Source organism: Caenorhabditis elegans, chromosome II (genome assembly GCF_000002985.6).
Source record: "Caenorhabditis elegans chromosome II".
Taxonomy (NCBI): domain Eukaryota; kingdom Metazoa; phylum Nematoda; class Chromadorea; order Rhabditida; family Rhabditidae; genus Caenorhabditis; species Caenorhabditis elegans.
The window spans coordinates 11202592-11221323 of NC_003280.10; the positions used below are offsets into that span (position 1 = coordinate 11202592).

The following is an 18732-nucleotide window of genomic DNA, read 5'->3' on the forward strand; positions in this document are numbered from 1 at the left end:
GACCTACCTACCTGCTCACGTACCTACCTACTCGTAAGCAACTACTCACGATGTGCACATTGAGTCACGGAGTGTTTATCATGATCGGAAACCTTTACTTTTCATATACTTAAAAATGCATGTGCCATTTAGTAGAATCCCGAGAAAACCTACATAAACGGATAAGCTATCACTGTTTTCAATTTTCGTACTAAAAAAACTTTTTTCAAACCGGTTTTATCACCACCACCACCTCCTCCTCCTTTTCCCGCGCACACCCCACACCTCATATATTCTTGACCTTCTTGACTTTTTTTTTTAGATTTCTCGCAACATTTTGTTTTCCGCAGGCGGGTCTCTATACTTCCTTCTCTTGAGTTAGTTTTCAATTTCACACAATTGACCAATACTTTTTTGGTGGTGGACGTCTGAAATGGCATCTCTTATCTTTGCCAACAATCAAGTTCTTTTTTCGATTTTTTTCTATTCGTGCTGCCCGTTTATATTTTTTCTAACATTTTTTCACAACAGGATTCCTCTCTTTGTTATTTTTCTACCGTTTCCGAACTTTTACTACAAGACCACTATGTGATCATCTAGAAATTGTGCCCGCCTCTCTAGAATGTCGAACAAATCTTTAATTCTTACAGTTTTGCACTCAACAAAGGGAGTGCGTGCGCCGCTCCTCCACGAATCGAATATTTGCGGGGACGTCTGGCGTGGATCACGATAATTTGGGCCAAAGACACTAAAAAGGTAGGTATTGTAAGATGTACTTGCCAAGGGCGAAAAGATGATGTTTTAGAATTAGACAACTAGAGAGACACAGTTTTGTGGAATTTTGGGGGGAAATTCTTGAAACACGGTGAACATTAATTTTTCATGGGTTCGGGAAACATTTAGGATCTTCTATGGTTAAGGAACGGTTTTCTAAGACTTTTTTCGTAGGCCGGCAAATTTTTTTCTTTAGTTAGGTGCCTGCCTGCCTAGCCTGCACCTCGGCAGTAGGCGGGTAGACATTTTTTTTGTTCATTAATAATAGTCTTACTTTTAAAAATCTTGATTTCCAGTATAACACCTTGTTAAAAAATTAAAGTTTGAAAATTTTTTATTTCGTTTCACTGAGCGAAATCTTTTTTTAATTTTTCTTATTCACAAATTTTCAAAACCGTATTTTTGAGACTAAAATCTACTTTTCCAGGTTCTAGAGGAAGTCACAAGAAGCACTACCCCCAAGTTTCCTCTTAAAACATGAAGCCGAGGTGGTGGCACAACTCCTCGAGCCAAACTTCACAATTTCTAATATTCATCCCATTACTCACTCTTCTTGCGTCGTCAAGTGTTAATGCAAAACCATTGAATTTGCCACAAACGATAAGTAAGTTCCCACACATCTTTTCATCACAACACACACTTACACACAATTATCTAACTAACTTCAACAAATATACCTATCAATCACCATTTATCGTTCACTCAGAAATTCGGAAATTGAGAGACCCTGACTGCTGCTAACTGGGAGGCCGTCTTTTTTCCGTATTGTGTCTCTAAAAATTCCAATGTCCGTCTCTATATGATCTCTCGAATCTGTACACTATGTTTTATGATCGAGTATGACAAGTATGGTGGTCGAAAAAAAAGACTTCTTCAACTTATTGACAAACAATTGTTACGAAAAATGAGTTTTCTTTTTTGGAAAAGACTTGCAAAAGGGGAAACCCAAGTGCCAAAAACTTGTCATCATTAATTTCAGAAAATTTAGAACAATAGTAAAAAATATCTAATCTAGATTCTTTTGTTATTGTTACACATTTTGTTTTGAGGGGAACCGAGTCAAGATTATTCAGACAAGATAAAATAGTCAGGAGACTACAGTAAAATAATAAGTTTATGTAAATGAGCCAAAGATCAGTTTTGCAAACTGGCATTTCGAACTGAGATTTGGAAGCAAAATTGAAGAGAATCAGGGTTTTCTCAGCCAATTAATTTTTTAAAGACAGGCCAAATCAGAAATCTACGCCGTAGTTTCAGCTTGAGCTTGAGCCTATGTTTGAACCAATTCTAGAGCAAGTCGAAGCCTAAGCCTAAGGCTAATCCTAGGCCTAAACCTAAGCCTAAGGCTAATCCTAGGCCTGAACCTAAGCCTAAGGCTTATCCTAGGCCTAAACCTAAGCCTATTCCCATTTGAACTTCGACCTTAAAAACTTGCAAAGATTCCTCTTGTAAATTCCGAGAACCTTCGCTTTTGTCTGCTAACCAATTCCCCGAATTAAATTTCATCAACGTCATCTAAAATTCAATGACTGACTCATCTTTCCATTTTTCCCTGGCCACCTATCCGTTTCTTTGTTATCACAGGCATGAAGCAGTTAAGAAACAAAATGAACCACCCGCCAAAAAACAACTTTCATCTTTAGCCGAGAAAAAAATGCGGCAATTTATTAGCAGAATACAAGTGGGGTTACTGAATTCAAGGTTTTCTGCTATTACTTCTTATGGTCACACTATAGCACAGACAAGGTCGAACCATCATTTCCGGGCGGAAATTGGTTTAAAAAACTATAGGTAGATGCAAATATCTGCTCTTCGTGGGGAATTGAAATGAATTGAAATTCCAATGATCAGAATCAGTCGTCCAAATCTTTATAATTAGTGCTTGCAAACTCATAAAGTAATAAAAAATCTAGGTTGTCTGACTCATACCCATTTTAGTTTGCAAAAGTTATTGAGTAAATGGACGGGAATTAGACGGCTGGAAACACAATTAGACAGCTGGAACCTGCCTTTATAAATTATTTCAAGATTTTTCCAGCTTTCAGGGAAAATTGAGTATTCATTCAAAAAATTTCCTGTTCAAAGGTTCAAAGAAGAGAATTCTTAGTTTTCCCGGAAATCACTTTCGACGCCCAATCCACGACGCTGAACCATTTCCCAGATTCCCTTTTAAAATCAGTAACCAAATAATGATTTCTGTGTCATGTCACCACTACTCAACGAGTTTTTTTCTACATATTTCGTTCACCAATTCAAATCTCCAAAAAATTGTGCCAGATCACAAGTATAGTTCCTTTGTCCCGATGCGCCCACACCACCCCACGCCTCATTTATCCGCGCATCACCTCTTCCATAGACGGTGAAGGTCGGAATTCCGACGCGATACGCAACAATCAGCGGGGTCGGATTTTTTTGAGGTTCAGGCAAGAATGAAAAAATCGCGGCGGGAAATGTAAATACAGTTAATTTTTAATCTAATTTTTAAAGATTTTTCTAAAAATTGCCTGTAAACCGCGCCATTCAGTGAGATCATTATCAGTTCGTTTTGTTGTCCCTTTCCGTGTGTCCCCGCGGCGCGCGCGGGCACGTCTCAATGCCATCTTTTTCATTTTACAAGGCGAAATTTGACGAAAAAAAGTGAATTTTTGATAAATGGCTTGCAAATAGATACACACGCACACACATACCGACACAAACATATCAGATAAGCATTATTCGTGTCGAGGTTGTTTGTAAGAGTAGGTGGGAGTATGTTTGGGTATGTGGTAGTAGTTTAGCATAATCCCTAAATTGGTTCGGCATTGAGAGAATCGAAAGACAAAGACATAGAAACACGACGAAACGCGTGAGATGAAGGGGTACCTGGGGAAGGTAATACATAGAAGAAAAGGAAGAATTGGGACTAGAATATCGTGAAATACGATGGGATTCTCTAATAAGCTCACTTGGCAGCCCAGGAATTTGGCCATGGTCTTTATTTTTTTGGGCCGTTCGAGAAAGAATTCGAAAATTAGAACATGGAAATGATGAAGTGGTGCAAAACATAACTTTTGAAGGCATGGGACTTGCTCCTACAGTGATTGTCGACTAGAAGCTTTATTTTAAAAATTCGCCAGCAAGATGTCAACCGCTCCATCTTTTTTCGATTTCGAGAATTGGTTATAGAATATTTTCAAAAGCTGATATTAAGATAAGATAAAATTGGCAAAATATTGGTTAACACTGCACTTACCAAAACTTCCAAAAATTTTCTCAGATCACTATTCTCTGAACACATTATAATCTTAAACCTCTAACCATACAATTGTTCTATATTTTCAGCATGTGCGGACAACATCTACGTCTATGTGAACTCTACAGAAGCAGATAGATCTCCATATATTTTCGTTGAGATCAAGACGGCAACTATCCATGACTGTATCAATTCGTGCTTTGGAAATCAGTTTTGCTATTCACTGAAATACGATCAGTCGAAGGCAGACTCGTGCTCCCTGTTCTATTTTGCAGCCTATAATTGCACAGGTAAAATTTGAATTAGGATTTTTTTTGGAAAATGTGCAACTTGCACAAAAAATTTATACTTTTATAAAATCCCCCGATCTAGATTAGGAATTAAACAATCACCGGTTGATTTACCAAATATTGAAATTATTTCAGGTCAAGCTCTTGTTCCTGCCAAGAGCGTCGTCTACAACGGAGGAGCTGTCACAATCGACTGTCTGAGATGTCCATCGAACGGTGACTTTGGTAAGTAAAAATTTGAAAATTCATGAAATCATCCGTGACTCATTCTGATTTTTGCTGTCTTTGCCACCCCGTTAAGTGGCCGATTGAACAACCACTCATCGTGAATTCCTTTGAATACTGTTTTTTTTTATGAAGCCGCCATAAAAACGTAGTAGGTGTTGTGTTGGAATTGCGTGGCTAACTAGCAAAAACAAGCAGTAAAATGTACTGTTTAGCAGATAAATAAAACAGATAAAATTGTTAGACTCTGTGCGACCACTTCGGAGAAACTGGAGGTTTGCAGAGTCTATAAGTTTTTAAAATATTGCTAAGCTAATCTCCAAATCTTTTAAGTGTAAAATTCTGCTTAAACTCAATTTCTCACGTAAAAATGTTTCCAGTAACCGCACCGCCATTCACCAGCTTCACCGAACAAACGATCACAGCTGTCGGCGATCGCGGAGAGACGCTGATTGAGAAGCCTCTGGTTGAAGATATTACTCATAATATAGACTCGAAACTTGGTAACCACAAACATTATTTTTTATAAATTCCTTGAATTATTGTCTTCCCCTTCAGAATCTACAACGCCAAGTGGACACTCGACGGCAATTGTTGACCTTCACGTCGAAGACACCACGACCGCCGTCGGTGAGTTAATTTTTTTTTTGGAGACAGGCGTGTGTAGAGAGGTTAGTACGAGAGCTGCTCGACAATTTAGCTGTCAATCAGAGTACAATTAGGTGTGACTGACACAAATGTACTTATGTGTTTCAAAAGGACAGGGTCACCGCCGTCTGACCTACCGTTTTTCTGTGTTGTGTTTGCTTGGCTTTTTTGTGGTATTATAGGTGCTTCCACAGAAACTTCTTGGTCGGGATCTACAACTCAACGACCGTGCGACACACATCTCCGCTTCTTGATAAGTAGTCAAATCGACTGGGAGACCGTTGATCTGCTCATCAATCAGACATCAGTAGGATCCGCGGAGGAGTGTGCTCTTCAGTGCTACTCGTACCATTGTGGTGTATGTAACATGACTAGAAATAGATTAGTGACACTAAATTTTAGTTCGCATTGTACAAGTCAGATACGGAAACCTGCCAATTTACCGTAGCAACTGATGACTTGGTGGATCAGGAACACTGTGAGGATGAGAAGTCCTCAGATCGGATGGTGGATACTGTGGAGAAAACAATGATACCGGTGCAGATTACGTGCCCATATTGTCTTGAGAAAGGTGTGCACATAGAACTTAACTCACTCGAATGCACTTCACGCAAACTGTATGCAGCACTTTTTCACAATTTCTAATTTTTCCTTTTTACTTTCTTCTAAAAAATTAAGGAGTTTGTGGAAAAACAAGTACTTACAGGTGCCGAAACAACCAGTACCTCCGCTCCAGAACCAATTGCATCTACTAAGATTGCTCCGGTCCAAACTGCTCAACATAACCGCAAAGGTAACTACTATCCAGGTGAATTCGCTTTCTGCTTTATAGTTTTTTCAGTTATAGGACCATCTTAGTAGCTAGAAAGTATATTTGGCTGGTGAATGACGATGACTTGCTGCATGGGTTTTTGTTATGATTTTCTTTTGATTTTTTTAAATTGAGCCTAATTTTTCACTTTGCAATTTTTTATGTTTGGTTGGTTGCAGCATGCTATATTAATTTCCAAGTGGAGGAAATTTCAACGCAGCCCAACTTTGACCATTATACGATAAAACCAGCCAAAAGGTAAGATCCTAGTTTTGTCTTGGTTAACTTTATGTTCAGCATCCCCCTCATTTGACATTTCAGTGCGAATGCTTGCGCTCGCTTCTGTTTCGTTGGACTTTGCACGGTGGCTGTATATTCGCCTTCCACGGGCGAATGCCGACTTGGCAGGGATAGACGGGAAAAGTGCACGGATTCGGAAAACAAGTTCTCTTATACAGGAGCCGACGATGTTGTGCTGCAGTGTTTCCGTTGCAGTTAGTATAATTTTTAGTTTGATAGAAGTTTTGTTTTATTTTATCAGAACTTGAGAAGCATTCGCACCTGATTTTGATTTAGGTTCCAAGAAGGTTCCACCGACTGCTGATGTTACCAAGACTACCGTATCCTTCCAAGAAGAAGAACATGTCACGACTCAAGCTAAAGCCGATGAAACCACCACAGCAGAACCTAGTACCACCACAGCCACCGAGAGTTCTACCTCTCTAGCTGAATCTAATGATCAGGAGCCAGCTGTCGCTACCAAAGTGGAAATGGCAAAGGATAAAGAAGGAGTTAAGACTACGCAGAGAAAACGTGAGTGCATGGAATGGAGTGAGCTTGATTCAAATATGTGTTGGGACTTTGATAGAATTAGTTTTTAATACATACTTTTACATCTCAAAAACTTTCAGATTGTGTCATCAAATTCCAAGCTAGACCATTATCGGATCGCCCTGAAAACTTGAAGGCCAAGTTTGAATTGAACGTGCCAGTTGATTCGATTGAACTTTGTGCTACAAGATGTTACCAGGTGGGTAATACAGAATTTTTGTACAAGTTTGATTTAGAAATCAGAAATCATACTCGAAAATTTTAGGATGGGTGCTCCGGCGCTCGATTCGACCCAGCTGACAGATCCTGTACGCTTTCCTACGACGATCCACAGTTTTGTGCTCGTGGAAATGTATTCATTCATTATGAAGCTAAAGAGGCCACGTGGTTACATTGCGTAAATTGCTGTAAGTAGCTTTTTTGCAAATTGTTGGCGTAACGTATTAACACTTAACTTTAGATACTGTAAAACCAAGTGACTTCGATGAAGTTCGAACTGGTACCACCGCTGCAACTCCGAAAGGAATAGAGTCGACAACTGTTGCTTCATCTGAAACAACATCTGCAGAAGCCGTCACTACCACTCAGAAGCAAGCTGACATTACATCCACAACAGCTGCACCTGAACTCACCTCTTCCGCATCTCAAGAATCCACAACTACAACGGTTGCCACATCGACTGTGAAACAATCAGAATCTGATGGCAGTGATGATTTCCAGAGAGGATGTCTCATCAAGTTCCAGGCAAGACCATTGACAGAACGACCGAAAGAGTTATCGGCAAAGTTTGAAACCGAGATCAAAGTCGATTCCGTCGAAATGTGTGCAACACGTTGTTATCAAGATGGTTGTTCTGGAGCCAGATTTGATCCCGTCTGGAGCACGTGTAGTCTTTCCTACGATGAAAAGCATTTCTGCGCACGAGGAGATGTCTTCCTGCAGTACATGGCTAAAGAAGTAACATGGATTCATTGTGTTAACTGCTGTAAGTCTCCCACTCAATAACAAATCAAGTTAATTTTTGAAAATTTAGATGCCATCAAATCAACAGCAGCAGCAGATTTACCAAAGGTTCCCAGCAAGACTAATGATGACAATGAGATCACTACAACATCAGCTCCAGCTGCAGTAACTAATCCTTGGGGAGAAACTGAAACGCCGTTGAGCGAAGGAGAAAAAACTACAACATCCTCTCCAAAAGAAGAGGCTGCAACTTTGAAAACTATTGGTCAGGAAGTTGATGATGATAGTCTTCTAAAAGGATGTATCGTTCACTTCCAATCTCAACCAATAGAAGAAAGAAATAAAGAATTCACTGCACCATTTGAATTGAATCTTAAAGTGCCAACGGCGGAAATCTGCGCTCATCGGTGTTATCAAGATGGGTGTACTGCTGCAAAATATGATCCTTCAACCCAACAATGCTCACTTGCTTACGAAGATAAGCCATTCTGTGGTAATGGAAGACTGGTGAACATTGACCGATCAGATAAAACTGTCTGGATTCATTGTCTATCATGTGGTAAGTGGGTAAAACTGCGTTTCCCAATGTAATCATTAAATTTTCAGTTCCATTGAAGAATTCTAAACCAGCTGAAAACACAGATGGAGAAGTAACTGAATCGAATCTTCCTGATGGATCTGGTGAGCACGGTGCAGATACAGCAAGCGGAGAAGAACCAACGTCAACGCCCATAACTGCTCCCACTGACTTCTCAAACGACGATCAAGTCACAGAAGCTTCCGGTGAAGAGACTACCACCGCTGCTGCCACAGAAGCCTCATCCGAAGAGACCACCACCTCTGCTGTGACTGAAGGATCAGGAGAAGAGACCACTGTCCCCACAACAGTCGAATCATCCGGAGAGGAACCAGCATTATCATCGACATCTGTCCCAACGGAGCTTTCAAAGGATGATCAAGTAACTGAAGCTTCAGGTGAAGAGACCACCACCGCAGCTGCCACCGAAGCCTCGTCGGAAGAGACCACCACCCCTGCCGTGACTGAAGCATCAGGAGAAGAGAGTACCACCTCTGCCGTGACTGAAGGATCTGGAGAAGAGATCACTGTCCCCACAACAGTCGAATCATCCGGAGAGGAACCAGCATTATCATCGACATCTGTCCCAACTGAGCTTTCAAAGGATGATCAAGTAACTGAAGCTTCAGGTGAAGAGACCACCACCGCAGCTGCCACCGAAGCCTCGTCGGAAGAGACCACCACCCCTGCCGTGACTGAAGCATCAGGAGAAGAGAGTACCACCTCTGCCGTGACTGAAGGATCTGGAGAAGAGATCACTGTCCACACAACAGTCGAATCATCCGGAGAGGAACCAGCAATATCATCGACGTCTATCCCAACTGAGCTCTCGAAAGATGATCAAGTAACTGAAGCTTCAGGTGAAGAGACCACCACCGCAGCTGCCACCGAAGCCTCGTTGGAAGCGACCACCACTCCTGCCGTGACTGAAGCATCAGGAGAAGAGATTACCACCTCTGCCGTGACTGAAGAATCTGGAGAAGAGACCACTGTCGTCGCAGTTGTTGAATCATCCGGAGAGGAACAAGCATCATCGTCGACGTCTATCCCAACTGAGCTCTCGAAAGATGATCAAGTAACTGAAGCTTCAGGTGAAGAGACCACCACCGCAGCTGCCACCGAAGCCTCGTCGGAAGAGACCACCACCCCTGCCGTGACTGAAGCATCAGGAGAAGAGAGTACCACCTCTGCCGTGACTGAAGGATCAAGTAACTGAAGCTTCAGGTGAAGAGACCACCACCGCAGCTGCCACCGAAGCCTCGTCGGAAGCGACCACCACTCCTGCCGTGACTGAAGCATCAGGAGAAGAGACCACTGTCGTCGCAGTTGTTGAATCATCCGGAGAGGAACCAGCATCATCATCGACGTCTATCCCAACTGAGCTCTCAAAAGATAATCAAGTAACTGAAGCTTCCGGTGAAGAGACCAACACCGCTGCTGTAACTGAAGGATCTGGAGAAGAGACCACCACTGCTGCTGCCACGGAAACCTCGTCGGAAGAGACTACCATCTCTGCCGTGACTGAAGCGTCTGGAGAAGAGACTACTGTCGTCGCAGTTGTTCAATCATCCGGAGAGGAACCAGCATCATCATCGACGTCTATCCCGACTGAGCTCTCAAAAGATGATCAAGTAACTGAAGCTTCCGGTGAAGAGACCACCACCGCAGCTGCCACCGAAGCCTCGTCGGAAGAGACCACCACCCTTGCTGTAACTGAAGGATCTGGAGAAGAGACCACTGTCGTCGCAGTTGTTGAATCATCCGGAGAGGAACCAGCATCATCATCGACGTCTATCCCAACTGAGCTCTCGAAAGATGATCAAGTAACTGAAGCTTCCGGTGAAGAGACCACCACCGCTGCTGTAACTGAAGGATCTGGAGAAGAGACTGTCACCCCTGCTGCCACCGAAGCCTCGTCGGAAGCGACCACCACCCCTGCCGGGACTGAAGCATCTGGAGAAGAGACTACTACCTCTGCCGTGACTGAAGGATCAGGAGAAGAGAACACTGTCGTCGCAGTTGTTGAATCATCCGGAGAGGAACCAGCATCATCATCGACGTCTATCCCAACTGAGCTCTCGAATGATGATCAAGTAACTGAAGGATCTGGAGAAGAGACCACCACCGCTGCTGCCACGGAAACCTCGTCGGAAGAGACTACCACCTCTGTCGTGACTGAAGGATCAGGAGAAGAGACCACCACCTCTGCCGTGACTGAAGCATCTGGAGAAGAGACTACTACCTCTGCCGTGACTGAAGGATCAGGAGAAGAGAACACTGTCGTCGCAGTTGTTCAATCATCCGGAGAGGAACCGGCATCATCATCGACATCTATCCCAACTGAGCTCTCGAAGGATGATCAAGTAACTGAAGCTTCCGGTGAAGAGACCACCACCGCTGCTGCCACAGAAGCCTCATCCGAAGAGACCACCACCTCTGCTGTGACTGAAGGATCAGGAGAAGAGACTACTACCTCTGCCGTGAGTGAAGGATCTGGAGATGAGACTACCACCGCTGCCGCCACTGAAGCCTCGTCGGAAGAGACCATCACTTCTGCCGTCACTGAAGGATCTGGAGAAGAGACTACCACCTCTGCTGTAACTGAAGGATCAGGAGAAGAGACTACCACCGCTGCCGCCACTGAAGCCTCGTCGGAAGAGACCATCACTTCTGCCGTCACTGAAGGATCTGGAGAAGAGACTACCACCTCTGCTGTAACTGAAGGATCTGGAGAAGAGATCACTGTCCCCACAACAGTCGAATCATCCGGAGAGGAACCAGCATTATCATCGATGTCTATCCCAACTGAGCTCTCGAAGGATGATCAAGTAACTGAAGCTTCAGGTGAAGAGACCACCACAGCTGCTGCCACGGAAACCTCGTCGGAAGAGACTACCACCTCTGTCGTGACTGAAGGATCAGGAGAACAGACCACTGTCGTCGCAGTTGTCGAATCATCCGGAGAGGAACCAGCATCATCATCGACATCTATCCCAACTGAGCTCTCAAAGGATGATCAAGTAACTGAAGCTTCTGGTGAAGAGACTACCACCGCTGCTGCCACTGAAGCCTCGTCGGAAGAGACCATCACTTCTGCCGTCACTGAAGGATCAGGAGAAGAGACCACTGTCGTCGCAGTTGTTGAATCTTCCGGAGAGGAACCAGCATCATCATCGACATCCGTCCCAACGGAGCTCTCAAAAGATGATCAAGTAACTGAAGCTTCCGGTGAAGAGACCACCACCGCTGCTGCCACGGAAGCCTCGTCGGAAGAGACTACCACCTCTGCCGTGACTGAAGGATCAGGAGAAGAGACTACTACATCTGCCGTGACCGAAGCCTCGTCGGAAGCGACCACCACCCCTGCCGGGACAGAAGCATCTGGAGAAGAGACTACTACCTCTGCCGTGACTGAAGGATCAGGAGAAGAGACCACTGTCGTCGCAGTTGTCGAATCTTCCGGTGAGGAACCAGCATCATCTTCGACATCTATCCCAACTGAGCTCTCAAAGAATGATCAAGTAACTGAAGCTTCCGGTGAAGAGACCATCACCGCTGCTGCCACCGAAGCCTCGGAAGAGACTACCACCTCTGCTGTGACTGAAGGATCAGGAGAAGACACCACTGTCGTCGCAGTTGTCGAATTATCCGGAGAGCAACCAGCATCATCTTCGACATCTATCCCAACTGAGCTCTCAAAGGATGATCAAGTAACTGAAGCTTCCGGTGAAGAGACCACCACCGCTGCTGCCACCGAAGCCTCGGAAGAGACTACCACCTCTGCTGTGACTGAAGGATCAGGAGAAGAGACCACTGTCGTCGCAGTTGTCGAATCTTCCGGTGAGGAACCAGCATCATCTTCGACATCTATCCCAACTGAGCTCTCAAAGGATGATCAAGTAACTGAAGCTTCCGGTGAAGAGACCACCACCGCTGCTGCCACCGAAGCCTCGGAAGAGACTACCACCTCTGCTGTGACTGAAGGATCAGGAGAAGACACCACTGTCGTTGCAGTTGTCGAATCATCCGGAGAGCAACCAGCATCATCTTCGACATCTATCCCAACTGAGCTCTCAAAGGATGATCAAGTAACTGAAGCTTCCGGTGAAGAGACCACCACCGCTGCTGCCACCGAAGCCTCGGAAGAGACTACCACCTCTGCTGTGACTGAAGGATCAGGAGAAGACACCACTGTCGTCGCAGTTGTCGAATCATCCGGAGAGCAACCAGCATCATCTTCGACATCTATCCCAACTGAGCTCTCAAAGGATGATCAAGTAACTGAAGCTTCCGGTGAAGAGACCACCACCGCTGCTGCCACCGAAGCCTCGGAAGAGACTACCACCTCTGCTGTGACTGAAGGATCAGGAGAAGAGACCACTGTCGTCGCAGTTGTCGAATCTTCCGGTGAGGAACCAGCATCATCTTCGACATCTATCCCAACTGAGCTCTCAAAAGATGATAAAGTTACTGAAGCTTCAGGTGAAGAGACCACCACCGCTGCGGCCACGGATGCCTCGTCGGAAGAGACTACCACCTCTGCCGTGACTGAAGGATCAGGAGAAGAGACCACTGTCGTCGCAGTTGTCGAATCTTCCGATGAGGAACCAGCATCATCTTCGACATCTATCCCAACTGAGCTCTCAAAGGATGATCAAGTAACTGAAGCTTCCGGTGAAGAGACCACCACCGCTGCTGCCACCGAAGCCTCGGAAGAGACTACCACCTCTGCTGTGACTGAAGGATCAGGAGAAGAGACCACTGTCGTCGCAGTTGTCGAATCTTCCGGTGAGGAACCAGCATCATCTTCGACATCTATCCCAACTGAGCTCTCAAAAGATGATAAAGTTACTGAAGCTTCAGGTGAAGAGACCACCACCGCTGCGGCCACGGATGCCTCGTCGGAAGAGACTACCACCTCTGCCGTGACTGAAGGATCAGGAGAAGAGACCACTGTCGTCGCAGTTGTCGAATCTTCCGATGAGGAACCAGCATCATCTTCGACATCTATCCCAACAGAGCTCTCAAAGGATGATCAAGTAACTGAAGCTTCCGGTGAAGAGACCACCACCGCTGCTGCCACCGAAGCCTCGGAAGAAACTACCACCTCTGCTGTGACTGAAGGATCAGGAGAAGAGACCACTGTCGTCGCAGTTGTCGAATCTTCCGGTGAGGAACCAGCATCATCTTCGACATCTATCCCAACTGAGCTCTCAAAGGATGATCAAGTAACTGAAGCTTCCGGTGAAGAGACCACCACCGCTGCTGCCACCGAAGCCTCGGAAGAGACTACCACCTCTGCTGTGACTGAAGGATCAGGAGAAGACACCACTGTCGTTGCAGTTGTCGAATCATCCGGAGAGCAACCAGCATCATCTTCGACATCTATCCCAACAGAGCTCTCAAAGGATGATCAAGTAACTGAAGCTTCCGGTGAAGAGACCACCACCGCTGCTGCCACCGAAGCCTCGGAAGAGACTACCACCTCTGCTGTGACTGAAGGATCAGGAGAAGAGACCACTGTCGTCGCAGTTGTCGAATCTTCCGGTGAGGAACCAGCATCATCTTCGACATCTATCCCAACTGAGCTCTCAAAGGATGATCAAGTAACTGAAGCTTCCGGTGAAGAGACCACCACCGCAGCTGCCACCGAAGCCTCATCGGAAGAGACCACCACTTCTGCCGTGACTGAAGGATCAGGAGAAGAAACTACCACCTCTGCCGTGACTGAAGGATCAGGAGAAGAGACTACCACCTCTGCCGTGCCTGAAGGCGAGAATTCGACCACTGAGGCGCCAGCCTTTGTGACTGGTTCTGAAATTGAAATACCATCATCTGAGGAGTCGTCGTCTACCACAACTCACGATCCAAGTATTCCGGTCATTACACCTAAGCCTTCCGTGTCTTCAACCATTGAAAATGTCATGTCAAAGACTTCTTCGGAAGAAGCTGCCGAGAAAAAAATTATTGGAGAACATCAAACCGGAAAAGATGATGATGCCGGGAAGGAAGATGAAGATAATATGCCAGCATTTGTAACAGCTAATCCTGCTGGCACATCTACTACAGAATCGGCTGAAAATGTGACATCCACTGGAGAAGAGGATGAGAACATCAAGATGGCTAAGGAACTTGGTAAGCAATTCGCCGCTGATCTTGCTAAACTTGCCGCAAAGGACGGCGTAAACCTCACTGAAACTGCCGACGCGAAAGATTCTGGTGAGACAGCTCATGTTGAAGATGAACAAGTCAGTAGTACGGAGTCATCGATTGGAAGTGAAGAGACAACTACCACCGTCAATAAGGAAACTACTGAAGAACATCACGAAGCGTCTGGTGAAGAGGATGATGCGCCTGCATTCGTTACTGGTGCACCAACTGATTCTACAACTGAAGCTTCTGTATCAACCACCTCCGCAATCACAGATGAAACCACATCAGTTGCTGCGGATGAGTCAACAAGCACTTCGGCTGGAGAGGTTCAGAGTTCTTCAGCAATTATTGATTCAGCCACAGTTGCATCAGAAGAGCAAACCTCTTCAGAGGCAACGTCGGTGATCGAAAGCAGCGGAGAGGAAGTGACCACTACTGATGAGAATCTAGTCACATCTACAGTAGCACAATTGGAGGAAGGAAGCGGTATTACTGCTGCGGAATCAAAGGATGAAGACTCAGTGACAACGGAAGCCACTTCTCAATCCACAACTGTATCTGAATCCTCAGACGGAAGCGGAGAGTCAACAGTTGCTCCAAATGACTCAGAAACATCCACAACAGAATCATCTCAATCAACCACGGACGAAGGAAGCGGAGTTACTGCTGCCGAATCGAAGGATGAAGAGTCATCCACAACTGAGGCACCAGCATTTGTTACATCGAAAACTTCGGGTAGTGAGGAAGACGAGGAGGACTCACCAGACACTCATGAATTCTTGACGGGTATTGACGAGACCATGTTTAATAAGGTAGATTGCTCACCTGAATTGTATCAAACTTAACATAATTTATTTCAGAGTTTGGTCCCAGACACTCATAGGGAAGATCTTCCAAACAATGTTGGATTCGTGCCATCATCAGAGCCAAAGCCAAAGAATCCTGACGAGGAGGAAGAGGAAGAAGAGGATGATGGAACCAAGGTGAGCCTTGGAAAGTTAAAACTCCAAACTTATCTGTTTCAGAGTGATGATTATGAGGATAATGTTTCGAAGAAGATCAGCTCAACGTCCGCGCCAACGACAACTACGACAGAAGCAGCGGGAGCTACAACAGAGCCACCAGTTCAACTTGTCAAGGTTAGTGGCATCAAGAGAACTATAAAGTTCACAACAAACTCTTAAATTTAGGATCTCATCGATGCCTTGGCAGCAGGAGGGCTAGACTTTGTTCTCGGAAGACCACGCAAACCGACATCTCAAGCTGCTCAGGATATGATTAATAGGAAGCTTGGTAAGAAGACGAAAACACAAAATCAACCAATTCGAAACCAATCCACAACCAATAAACTAACCCAAATTCACATTAATTCTAGGTCCAATTCAACGACTACTCCCTCAAGCAATTGAGAATAAACATGGTATGTCCGCGTATTTTAACATTTACTTCCTTATGTTACCTCCTTATCACTTATGTTCTAATAGAAATAACACATCAATATATAATTCAATAGTGTAACCACGTTCTCTGTACCGTCTCTAATATTTTGAAGAATGCACTACCGGAAGAGTTCGATTCGTCGCCTCCGAGATGGTCGACCTGAGTCAGCACTTCGAGCGCGACGCTGTGGCATTCTCGCTGGAGCATTGTGCTCGTATGTGTTTTGAGACATCGTGTGTTCGTGCCGCATTCACCAGATTCCCGCGTCCCGTTTGTCTGATGCACTATGCGGATCAAAAAACCGCCCATCTCGACACTAACTGTACTGATGTGACACCAACAACCTCGTGGACGTTCACCAAAATCAACCAAGTTGTCGCGATTGACTGTGTGACGTGTGGTATGTGATATAGTCGTGAACCGAATGAGTGACGTAATTGTGAGATAAACCTAAATCCAAAAACCATTAAACCTCAAATCTAAAAATGAACACAACTCAACACAGACCTAAAATCTAAAACCTAAAACCCCAACCCTTAAAACTCAAACACCAACCCGTCCAATTCTGCACTTTACTACTATTTTGTGTGAACCCAACTCAATTCAATGTTAATCTCGTTTCTCTAAAGAATCCCTAAAAGAAGGGGGTACCACCATTAAGTGAATCATTAAAAATTATTTCCGTCGTTCTAAAATTGTCAGAAATTATCTTAAAACTTTTTAATAGTTGCAAGTTTTTATAGCTTTACTTTCTTCATTCAATAGCTCAACCACATTGATAAACCTTTCTAATTAATCAATCTTGAACATTCAACATCTAGATCTATAGTATGTTTTTTTCAAAAAAATGTCTCATACTTTCCTAATCGATCTACTTACCGCGTGAGTATGACTAGTGTAGTTGCACTCAAATAGTTCTTTCCTAACCAAACATATTTTTTAGCTGATGAGAAGAAAACACATGACATCACATCGTTCTCAGTTGATGAGCCATCGTCAAGCTCGGACAACATCCCACTTCATCAAGGTATGCATTGATAAGTTATAAGATCAATACAAAGATATGAGTTGCAGGATTGAGTTCCAAATGCGATGGAAGAGTTGAGTTCCAAGTGATTCCTGTTGCCAGTCTCCCGAAATTAAATATTACAAATGATGTTCCTGCTTCTTCCCCAGCTGATTGTGCTCGCAAGTGCTTCGAAATGGTAATGGATGCTACTAGAAATTAACATACTATCTTATTACAGAAGAACTGTAAAACTGCCGGTTTCATTCCATCACCATCTGGAACCATCGCCCAAGGAGTTTGCCTCCTGACCTCTGATGACGTTGTCTGCGGAAACCTTGCCGACTTCGTTCCACAACACGCTGCTCTTCATCCGTTCGTGGTGTCTTGCATCCGATGCACATGTAGGTTTCTTGCTTCTGCTCCCAGCCAATTCAACTCAAATGTTCCAGCCTGTACGTACAACATCCGTCCGGTGACGCCGACTCGAACGATGCCGACGATGAAGGTGCATGAGCAGGCGGACAATGTACAAGAATGCGCCAAATTGTGTGCGGACATGAAATGCACAATGGCAAAGTACGAGAATAACACGAAGATTTGCTCAATGACGCGCGAGCCGGTGACAGAAGAGACGTGTCCTCAAGAAGTTGCCACACAAATCCACGACTCTCTATTGCCAGTTAGCATTGAATGCGTAAAGTGCTCTGGTAACTAACTAGTTAATCTTTTATCTTTTTATTCCAAACTTTGAAATTCAGGTCTTTTTAATACTTTGTAATCTCTAAATCATAATGTTATCCTTATTAGTGTAACTCCATATCTTTTAATATTCCGCTCCAATTGCTCATAATGTTTGTTCTTTAAAAATTAACTTTTTCCTTATGTAAACCCTGCCGTTTTTCCTGCTGAAACGTGTAGAATTTCGCTAGTATGCCCCCGTAATATTTATAATTAACCCATCTTCCCGTGGCCCATGTCTACCGGTGTCCATGAACGTTGCCTTTGTTTTCTCCGATGATCACTTCTTCTCAGCTGGTTTCTTTTTTTCTTGTTCACTTTTTTCGCATGCATTCAGAGATTGTATATTTGCTTCTTCGAAATGAATGATTTTCTTTGTAATTTCTTTATTTATTTGAATACGTTTTTAAAACGTGAAAGTAATAACACATTTTTAAAAAAATCAAAAAGACTCCTGAACTATTCCTGCCTGTTTCAGAAAAACTCAGTTTTAATCGTGAAGCTTTGCCAATTATGACGAGTACATATTGTGTTCGTTCCCCTAACAAGGTAAATGACTCTGCCCCCCATTGAACAAATCACTCACCTTGACAAAGAGTATGTCTAAGACGCATTAGTCTCTCTCTCGTCGCAACATGAAACAGGCTTCAACCGCGTGCGCGCGCGCGGAAGAACATGGCGTGGAGAGGCCTCACAAACTCTCTTCATGATCAAAAATCTGCGGGTACTGTCTCTCTCTCTTTTTCTCTGCTAACCGAGTGGTTCTGCCGCAACGGAGCCGGTCAGTTTGTTCTCCCATGTGCATACAAATGCTCTTTCTCTCGTTCATACTCTCCTGCGACGTCCAGATTATCTTTTTGTGTGTAGGTTTCTGATGACGAAGAGATGATGGAAAGTTAGAACGTCCTCCCCCATATCTTGAACACTTCCATGTTTCTTTTTGATCTACGATGCTGCCGATGGTGTTATATTTGCTAAGATTTTGCAAAAAAATGATTTTTTTTGAGTGCGAAATAAGTGATAGTTCTCACTTTTGCTCTTAAGTGGCCAAGAGCCGAGGTT

The 18732-nt window shown here is 44.3% G+C and overlaps 1 protein-coding gene and 4 non-coding genes across 16 annotated transcripts; 3 read left to right on the forward strand and 2 right to left on the reverse strand.

The window, feature by feature from the left end:
* Nucleotides 1-629: 629 nt before the first annotated feature.
* srap-1 (Apple domain-containing protein) lies at nt 630-18051 on the forward strand (the record flags this gene model as incomplete). 12 transcript variants are annotated; one of them, NM_001377863.1, is made up of 25 exons in its annotated part: nt 630-735; nt 1181-1357; nt 4075-4275; nt 4411-4500; nt 4881-5003; nt 5059-5130; nt 5855-5956; nt 6139-6217; nt 6281-6453; nt 6536-6772; nt 6871-6989; nt 7056-7197; nt 7251-7775; nt 7824-8312; nt 8360-9421; nt 9555-15295; nt 15344-15466; nt 15509-15622; nt 15674-15776; nt 15859-15903; nt 16036-16323; nt 16867-16950; nt 16998-17128; nt 17171-17333; nt 17382-18051. In NM_001377863.1, the coding sequence occupies 24 exons, from the start codon at nt 1231-1233 to the stop codon at nt 17645-17647; spliced, it is 10599 nt and encodes a 3532-aa protein (NP_001364584.1). The 12 variants fall into 12 exon arrangements, with proteins under 12 accessions (NP_001364584.1, NP_001364513.1, NP_001364509.1 ...); NM_001381592.1 differs by lacking the exon at nt 630-735 and having other exon boundaries at nt 1231-1357; nt 8360-9190; nt 17382-17647; NM_001381594.1 differs by lacking the exon at nt 630-735 and having other exon boundaries at nt 1231-1357; nt 5855-5941; nt 17382-17647.
* On the forward strand, nt 3004-3207 carry F37H8.9. The gene has a single exon (NR_051670.1). It is a non-coding gene; the product is annotated as an Unclassified non-coding RNA F37H8.9 (non-coding RNA).
* F37H8.10 lies at nt 3014-3146 on the reverse strand. Its single transcript, NR_051671.1, has one exon. It is a non-coding gene; the product is annotated as an Unclassified non-coding RNA F37H8.10 (non-coding RNA).
* A 276-nt stretch (nt 18052-18327) lies between the features above and the next one.
* On the reverse strand, nt 18328-18533 carry T06D8.14. The gene has a single exon (NR_051672.1). It is a non-coding gene; the product is annotated as an Unclassified non-coding RNA T06D8.14 (non-coding RNA).
* Nucleotides 18391-18533, forward strand: T06D8.15. The gene has a single exon (NR_051673.1). It is a non-coding gene; the product is annotated as an Unclassified non-coding RNA T06D8.15 (non-coding RNA).
* Nucleotides 18534-18732: the final 199 nt, after the last annotated feature.